The sequence below is a fragment of the Mastomys coucha genome, unplaced genomic scaffold (genome assembly GCF_008632895.1).
Source record: "Mastomys coucha isolate ucsf_1 unplaced genomic scaffold, UCSF_Mcou_1 pScaffold4, whole genome shotgun sequence".
Classification (NCBI taxonomy): domain Eukaryota; kingdom Metazoa; phylum Chordata; class Mammalia; order Rodentia; family Muridae; genus Mastomys; species Mastomys coucha.
The window spans coordinates 46,295,957-46,305,645 of record NW_022196910.1 but is presented as its reverse complement, the minus strand read 5'-3'; the positions used below and the strand labels follow the sequence as shown (position 1 = coordinate 46,305,645).

Here is a 9,689-nt window from a genome sequence, read left to right as displayed (position 1 = left end):
AGAAAAAGCCTACACAAAGCCCACTAACATTAAAAAAAAAAAAAGGGTCAATAAAGGCACCCGAACCCAAACTATATATATATATATTTTTTTTTAAAAGATTTATTTATTTATCTCATGTATATGAGTGCACACTGTAGATGTACAGGTGGTTGTGAGCCTTCATCTGGTTGTTGGGAATTGACTTTTAGGACCTTTGCTCGCTCTGGTTGGCCCTGCTCATTCCCTGTTCGATCCGGCCCAAAGATTTATTTATTATAAATAAGTACACTGTAGCTATCTGTCTTCAGATGCACCAGAAGAGGGCGTCAGAACTCATTACGGGTGGTTGTGAGCCACCGTGTGGTTGCTGGGATTTGAACACAGGACCTTCAGAAGAGCAGTCGGTGCTCTTACACGCTGAGCCATCTCACCAACCCCCCCAAACTATATTTTGTAATAGTTCCTTGGGCACTGTTATTTGGTGAATGTAGGAAAAACAAACAGACAAACTCAAAAATCAGGTAGCTTTGCTGGGATTGGAAGTATCTGGAATCAGTGAACTATTTTACAGATTTACAGAAGAGGCAGGGCTGGAGAGAATGCTCAATGGTTAAGAGCATCTCTTCCAGAGGACCAGGGATTCAAGTCCCAGCACGAGCAGGGCTGATCACACTATAACTCGAGTTCCAGGGAATCTGATACCCTCACAAAGATACACATGGGGGGGGGCACCAATGCACGTAAAATAAACATCAAAAAATCATGAGCCAGGCGTGGTGGTGGCACACACCTTCATTCTCAGCATTCCGGAGGCAGAGGCAGACGGATCTGAGTTTGAGACCAGCCTCATCTACAGAGCGAGCTCCAGGACAGCCAGTGCTACACAAAGAAACCCTGTCTCAAAAAACCAAACCAAACACAAATGTCTGATCCTTCCAACACTTAACTGGGCTTTTTGTGAAATACTGAACAGTTAGGGAAACTTGGATAGTAAGCAAACAGTTGTACATCTCACCTCTGATCTCTGGTGTTTGTGTTGGTGTTATCTGAGGATACAGGAAGACTTACATTTCGAGACTGAGTGCACAGAAGCCGACTACTGAATGATGTAGGCCCAGAGCAGTCTGTAAAGATACTTTCCCACCACCTCCCCAATTTGAGACAGGTTTGCATTAGGCACCCCTAACTTGCCTGGGGCTCCATTTGGAGACCAGGCTGGTTTTGTACTTGAGACCCACGCGGCTCTCCTACACTTTCCTCTACAGATCCAGAATTAGAGGTGTGCCCCATCCATGTTTGGCCTTGGGAGAGTAGCCTTACTAGGACGTAGGTGGAATCAAAAAGCTGGTTCCAGGGTGGATGAAAGAACACGTTCAAACTCAAGTTCTGTGGCCCTGAAGCCTTTTAGCGGAGCAAAAATCTTTTGCTAGTGCTAAGGATCGACTAGGCCACTACCAAAACACTAAATTTTGCAAGGCGCCTGCCTGAAATAACAGCACAACACGAGGATGGGGCGAGGGGCGACATTTCTAGGGAAATAAGACGCTCAAGATAGAAACAGCGCGCGCTGATGAGGTTTTATTTAGCATAACCGCGTCGCCTGCCTGCAAATCCCAGCATGCTCTCCGACCATGGGAACCAATAAATAGGCTCCAGGTTCAACCAGCCAATCACGTCCTTCGTGTATCCCCAATTGAATTGTGGTACTTGTGGTTCTCACGTGGCAAACATCCAGCATGGTTGTTAGGGGACAGTTTCGGCCACGCGTACCGTTCGGAAGGAGAGCTCATTTCTCAGGGCACCTCTTGGCCTCCAGGCCAGCTCTTATCCTCATCCCCCACAAGCCCCACGCGCTTTTAAATGCATAAATCTAGCTTTTTAATGTCGTACGGAGGAGCAAGGAGCTATTTCAGAACTCCGGCCTTCTATGCTCACCGCCGTCCTTTAACCGTCGCTTTAACGTCTCGCGAGAAAAGGTCCCTGGGGCGTTGTCATTCCTCCAGGAAGGCGGTCCGCGCAAAGACAGACAGCCGACCCCACCAATGGGAGCGTCCCTGTAAACCGCGCCTGCGTAGAGTGCGCGGGGCAGCCTGGGTGAACTTCGACCCCGCCTCCCCGCAGCGCCCTGCGTCGGCCGCCCCCGCCCTCCCAGCGAAGGAGGCGGGCTTTGGCCTCTTGCCCTAGGGAGCGAGTGCCGAGGGAGTGGGAGCGAGACGGCCCGAACGCAAGTGTCTGGCTTCCCGGCGAGGCCCAGCCATCCGTCCCGCCGCCCATGAGCTCGTTGCCCCGCGAGCAGCGCTGTCGTTAGGCCGTCCCCGGCACTCTCTCTCGCCTCCCCCCATCCCCGGGCAGCCATTGCCCCCCACACCCGTCTGGCCGGGGACTGGACGTCGCGTCGAAGCGCCTTCCCCAGTCGGCGTCGCGCTGCGACCCTGGAAGCGGGCGCTGCCGCCAACGAGAGGAGGAGCCCCGGCCGCGGGGCCCAGCAGCCACTGAGCCAGCAGGCGGGATCGAGGCCGGCAACATGGCGAGCGCTTCGTACCACATCTCCAACTTGCTGGAGAAAATGACATCCAGCGACAAGGACTTCAGGTGAGGCTGAAATCCGACCCTAACCCCACCTCGTGGGGTGGCGGAGGGCGGCCACTACCGGGGCCTCGCGACAGGCCCTGCCCCACCCCTCGGTCCGGCGGGTCTCCGGCCACCCCCCTCCCCCATCTCTCCACTAGGCCGTTGTCCGCTCTGGCCGCCGGGTCTCCTCCACGGCTCGGCGTCCCTGTCGCATCCTTTGTCCACCCCGCTGGGACATGTCCCAGGTAGCACCCAGGGCCGAAGGCACCGGCTGCACTGGAGAAGGAGTTTCTCACGGTCGGGAGGCGGGCGGCCGGGAGGCCGGGCCTAGTCCCCGGCCGTCCCGAGGCACCAGGCCATCCTGGCCCCGGAGACCAACTGCTGCTCGCCCGCCGCTCAGCTACCGCCTGTCTTTTCCGCGGATGGGGATGGGTGCCGCGATCAACTTTTCTGAGGCCTTCGCTGATTGGATTGTAGACTTTTTTTCTTTGTAGAATTCTCGTTCGCGAAGGTGGCAAGCAGGGGGAGGGGAGCCCGGCTTGTGGGGGAAACTTGGCCTGCAGGGTTTTCCCGCCAGCATCCCTGTCACTTTTCTCCGGTCGAGTGAAATCCACGCAGAATCTTAGGGTTTCAGTCTCACATCCCTATACAGAATCATGGCCAGAGCGCTGGATTGCCAAGCAGACGAATCTTGAAAAGAGAGGCTGGTGAACCATGAAGCTTAATCATAGAGTTGTGTTCTGCAAGACCTGAGTTATCGGTTCTTAACCCCGTGCATATCGAAGGTGTTGTATTTTCACATATTAGCCTCGTCTGTTTTTTCCATGCTGCACTGATTGTTAACACCCCCCAACCCCCAGACATCTATTCCTTCACAAATAAGCCCTCTGCCAAAAGAAAAAAGCTATTTCTTTTATACCCAAGTTTTTCTCTGTAATGCTTTGAGCGATACAGTTTTGTGTGCATTTAAAAAGAACAAATAATCTTTGGTTAAAACTAGTCTAGGAGCTTGGTTTTTGCTGTGTGAACTGTTTTAACACCTGAAGATTTGTCCAAATTCTTTCTGAAGCAATTTTCCAATGTGTAAAAGGGGAACCCTGGGGAAAATAATGCCTTTGTTCCTAGGTAAGTCATGAAAGTGCCCAGGGAGATTGCACAGGGTCGTTCTCGGACTCAAAACCACCAAGAACTTTTTTATGTTTTTGGTACCTAGGGATCTTCTGAGTCTTAACATTTCCATTTTTTTAAAAAAAAATTTCCCCTGAAGATGATGTGGAGGGAAGGAAAAAGTGACATGTTTGAAGCATTTTGAAGTTTTTGTTTGGGTCTCAAAGTGAAGATTGAAGGGATTTGTTCTTAGCCTGTTGAGGATTAGGATGAGTTTGATTCCTTTTGGATCTTTGCTTGCCCACTCACAGGTGAAGTCTTGAATGAATGAATGAAACAGACCATCTTGTGAGCTCTCAGTTGTATAAGGTGTGGGTGTTACTCCCTTGGGGGGGTCCTTCCTGTAGGAGTGCTGAGTTTCACTCTGGTTCCATTTAACTTTTGCTTGAAGGCAGCTTTGTTAATTATGGACTCATGGATTGTTTTTGAAAGGCTACAATCATTTCATGTGGTGATACTGTATATGCAACTATTGACTGAAATAACTTCCTGTTTTAAAAAATGTGCGCACCTGGGTTTTTCTTTTGTTTTGTTTGTTTGTTTGTTTTGTTTTTTCAAGACAGGGTTTCTCTGTATAGCTCTGGCTGTCCTGGAGTTCACTTTGTAGACCAGGCTGGCTTCGAACTCAGAAATCCGCCAGCCTCTGCCTCCCAAGTGCTGGGATTAAAGGCGTGTGCCACCACCGCCCAGCTTTCTTTTGTTTTGAAAACTACTATGAAAGAAATAAGGATGCCATGATGCCAAACTACAGGGATTTCTACCTTGGAGTGAACCAAAGCACTGCCAAAGCTATTGCCACCTTCCCAGAATGTGGTGAATGTTATCTTTAGTAACAGTAACTTCCCTGAACTTAACATTATTACATTTTTTTATAAAGGGGCTGGAGTGATGGCTCAGAGGTTAAAAGCACTGACTGTACTTCCAAAGGACATGTTATTCAATCCCCAGAACTCATATGGCAGCTCACACCTGCCTGTAACACCTGCCAGTTTCCGGGGAATCCAACACCCTCACACAGACATATTGCAGGCAAAATAAATTACATTTTAGCCATCTACTAGCTCTTTGGGACTGAAACACTCTATACATTAAATATTAAACATTTTTGAAGATTGACTAAGATAGCTCATTTGAGCTTTTTTATATTTTTGTTATGTAGACATCATTTATTAAAGTCGTGCTTGGTTATCATTAGTTTAGGTCTGATATAAGTACCAAGATTTGTGGTTAAATTCTTTTAAATTGACAGAAGATTTGTAGGCAGGCTAAGTATAAGTAGCATTATGTGATGTCTAATATGTATAAAATACTGTGGGCAGGCACCCGGGGCCCCAGAATGGCAGTTAGTGTGGCCCAACACAAAGTTGTGATGTTAGGATATTTTTTGATGTGTCTGGTTTTCTAGATAGCTGTTGTGTGGTTTTCTTGGATGAACTTTGTAAGTGGCAATGTCAAGCCACAATGTCAAAAGCTTGGACATGCTTGTAAGGAAAGACAATGTTTCCAGAAGGAAGAAATACTATTCTCATGGTGACATACAGAGGATTTGGCCTAGTTACAATCTTGTATGACTCTGCTGTAAATTGTGAGGTCCTGGGAAATCTATTTAACTTGAGATTAAATTTTCACATAAGAGGTTTCCATTATGCATAGTTTTAAAGTCTTGAATATAAGTCTTTTTTTGGTAACGATGCTGCTTATTAAGGCAGAAAAGGTAAACAACTTAAGCATAAACTTTAGGGTTTTAAAAGATCTTTTTGTGGAATTTAAATCATGGACTCATTTAATCGAAAAAAAAAGTGGTGGTGCACACCTTTAATCCCAGCACTTGGGAGGCAGAGGCAGGTGGATTTCTGAGTTTGAGGCCAGCCTGGTCTACAGAGTGAGTGAGTTCCAGGACAGCCAGAGCTACACAGAGAAACCCTGTCTCAAAAAACCAAAAAAAAAGAAAGAAAGAAAGAAAGAAAGAAAGAAAAACTAGTGCTGGGGCTGGCCAGATAGCTCAGCAGGTAAGAACACTGACTTCTCTTCCAAAGGTCATGAGATCAAATCCCAGCAACCACATGGTGGTTCACAACCACTCATAATGAGATCTGACGGCCTCTTCTGGTGTGTCTGAAGACAGCTACAGTGTACTTATAATTAATAAATAAATCGTTGGGCCGGAGTGAGCATGGCCAACCAGAGCGAGCAGAGGTCCTAAAATTCAATTCCCAACAACCACATGAATGCTCACAGCCATCTATCTGTACAGCTACAGTGTATTCACATAAATGAATGCATAAATGAATGAATGAATGAATGAATGAATGAATGAATGAATGAATGAATTAAATAAGAAAGAAAAAAGAAATCTAGTACTGATGTTGTGACTAAATGAAGCAAAAGGACCCAGTGAAGGAGGTGACATTTGTGTGTCCCAGTGTCTAAGGTGGATAGCGCCAGTACTTGCTTTGATTTGGGGAAAGGATATTTTAAAATAATGAATGCTAATTCAAGTAACCCTCATTCATTGTCGGTGTACCTTAGAGCATTTGTACTCATCACTTCTTGCGCCTTAAAAAAAGTGCACTCAGACACCACTCCTCCATATAAACTGTAATTTATATGCCCATATAAACTAGGTACGTAGGTCTGTAGACCATTAGAGTTTGTTCAAGAACTAAAGAATACAAACACAACTGATAGAGTTGGCCATCATCAGATTCTGTAGATAACAGAGTGGGAGCTCAGGTATAGGTGAGCTCAGTACTGATAGTACTGACAACTCATTTTCATATATACCTTAACATAAGTGGATCAAACTATTGCACAGAATGAAGAGAAATGCTCTTATTTTATGCATAATAATATTTATGGTTCTTATAAGCTTTAGCTGCTTGGTTTTATTTATCCTTATCTCTGGTACACTGGCTCATGACCTCTGGTACAGTATAGAAACTGAGATTGGGTTAAGGATCTGCAGGTCAGCTAGTAGAGCTGGGATTTCTCTGTGCATGAGTGCTGGTGACTAGTCTGTGCTGGTTGTGTGACTTAGGGACATTGAGTCAGGTCTTAAATTTCAATTGCTTCTAAATTCATGTTGATGTGATGTTTAATTCCTTTAGCAGAGCTCTGAGAAGTTTGGGCTGTATTGCTTATCGCCAGAAAATCTGCTTGTTGAGTGGTTAAAAGCTTATTGAAGAGTTAAATCATCTCTGGAGTATGTAGGTGTCCCGTAGTAAGTGACAGAACATTAAAGCAGAGACCCATATGTGTGGAGGGTTTTCAGTAAGGTCTTGCTAGTAAAATCTTTGATAGAGAAAAATATGAAAACACATGACACAAAACATGATGGGAGGAAAGAACGATGGTGGACAGTCATTGGTTCATGGAGGCCTTAAGAATAGGGTCTGAAAATTTTTTTAGTTTTTTTATTTCTTTTATGTATGTATGACTACCTTAGCTGTCTTCAGACACACCAGAAGAGGGCATCAGATCCCATTACAGATCCATGTGGTTGCTGGGATTTGAACTCAGGATCTCTAGAAGAGCAGTCAGTGCTGTTAACCGCAGAGCCATATCTCCAGTCCTTTTTAATTTTTTAGATTATTTTGTGTGTATGAATGCTTAGCCTGCATGTGCACCGTGTGTGTGCCTGGTGCCTTCAGATGTCAAAGAGAATACTGGATCCCCTGGAACTAGAGTTATCAATGTTTTGAGTATAGATGTGCTGTATAGATGCTGGGGACTGGGCCCACATCCTCTGCAAGAGCAAACTCGTGCGTGCTCTTTAACCTGATCCTACCTGAGTACTTAGTTGGCAGCTGGCTTCTTTGAAAGCTTGTAATGCTTGAGTGGCATGCTAGTTCCAAGGTTAAAGACGGAAAAGGCATGGAAGAAGTTTGAGAAGTCCTTTCAAGAAACCATTGTAAAACCAATTTCGTGCTGCTTGATAGAATTTTAAAATGATTTATAATGCTGCTAGTGATTTGTTAAAAGGTTTATTTAGGTGTTTTGAATATTAGCAGATGTTTTTTGTTTGAGAACTTTAAGGTTAGTAAAAACTAGGCCTGTAGAGATCCTAGACTTTCAAGAATGTGAGTGGAACTGAAAGTGTAAGTGTGCGCGTTAAAAGAAAAAGAAATGAAAGACTCGCCACTCTGATTGCTTTTTAAGTTTTCTAAGGCAGATGGTGGTTATAGTGTGCCTGGTTTTCCCGTGTGTTGATTTGCACAGCAGGATCAGCTGTGATTTGAGTTTAGAAGGGAGAGAAAGGAATATCATACAAGTAACTTACAAAATTAGCAAAAATTAGTTTTGCTCTTGTAGATAGATTACTCCAGGTACATTCATAGCTCTGTAGTAATGCAGGAGAAAAAAACTTTGAAAGAGAATTGATTGCTGGGTGATGCATTCCAGCCAAGTCACCTAGATTTCTGCTGTAGTTAAGAGTAAAGTTGTGTTTATGTACAGAGGTGGTGAAAGATACTCATTGAACAACACAGGTCCCTTTCTAACATGGTTTCTGCTTCTCTATGCTGTTACTTGGAATGAGTACATTCTCTTCAAGAAGCTTTCAGTAATAAGAGCGTAATGTGAGTTTTTTGTGCCGAGGCGTGTGTTCATGCTCGCACGTGCACACACCCCACCCCACCCCTAAATACTGACCACACGAGTAAACTGCCTTGCCTGCAGATTATGCTCACTTGGTGACTATGTAATAGACTGGAAGTTAATGCTGAGTATATTATCTTCCCCTCCCATCTTAGTCCTCATTTTGGCTTATTAATGTTTGCTGGAGATTGCAAGTAGAATAGCACCTGGATGCAGCCCTTCCGGCCTTCCTGTAGTCCTTTGGGAAGTCCTTCTCAAACTAGTCTCTTGGTCCTACTCCCCTCTAGAGTCTCATCCACTCTGTCCAATAGAATTTGCCATACACATCATAGCCTCTTCTGTTTGACTCTGACTGACTGACTGCACAGAGAACTCTAGACTTCTTATCTGGTATCTGAGCTTAGTCAAGCCACTCTCCCAAAATCCCAAGTCTCCTCTTGTAATGGATTTAGTATACGTTTTCTTTGCTCTTCTGTTTTATATTTAAGCATTGCTAGCACACTTGAATTTTTCTAATGACATCCCTGATGTCATTTACTATCTCTAAAACTGTGGGGTTTCTTAGTAAAAGGTTGCTGGAAGGAACTTGTTTATTCGAGGAATGTTTGGAAGGGCATGAGGAAGCAGTTTTAAGTTGTGTTGTCAGAAAGGGAGGACATTTCTGTGATTGCATCTCAATAAATCTTTAAAATTGTCTAAGTCCAAGAAAACAATATGCTTTAGGTGTAAGCAGCAGCTCAGTTTGTAGTAACTTCCTATTTGTTCACTGCTGTTGCTTAAGATTAGAAGCATATCCAGTCAGTATAGTTAAGCAGTTGCACCTTTGTCATGGGGGTGTAAGGTGGGTGCTAAAGTCACCTGATCTTAACACTGGCTGCACTATGATATTAAGACTCAGCCTCTGACTGACATGGCCCTCAACTTTGTGCTTCCTCACTGTAATAAATAATAGACCTAGTCTGATATCAGGGATGCATGCATAATCAGTTGCTCACATATTCAAGTCTTAAGTCTCAGTCTCATTTCTTTCCTGTAGCATGTCCTTTATTCCTGTATGTAATCGATTCTGGATAACTATTAATTTACCTCTTAAATTATAGTTCAGGGAGTTGGCCCTTACTCTCTGTATGACATGTTCTGGAAGATCCCTTCAAGTCTGAATCAACAGACACTACCCTGAACCATTGCTTATAAGGAGACTATGAAGTTTAGTTTCTGTGAGCCCCCTGGTTCCTGTGTTTTCATTAGTTAAAGTATTAATTTTATTTTATGTCTACTTAAGTTTAAGAACACTTTATTTATTTTACATAGTTGATTAAACATTGAACTCATGGTCAATAGCACTTTCAATATATGCCTGAATAAAGCTTTTT

General features: G+C 44.4%; 1 protein-coding gene across 1 annotated transcript in view; it reads left to right on the top strand.

Annotated features, from left to right (window-relative positions):
• The first annotated feature begins 1,953 nt into the window (after positions 1-1,953).
• Cand1 (cullin associated and neddylation dissociated 1) overlaps positions 1,954-9,689 on the top strand; it is a 44,348-nt gene continuing 36,612 nt past the window's right edge. The window contains 1 exon segment of the mRNA XM_031349458.1: positions 1,954-2,574. Coding sequence (XP_031205318.1) covers positions 2,507-2,574 — 68 coding nt within the window. The 5' untranslated portion in view covers positions 1,954-2,506.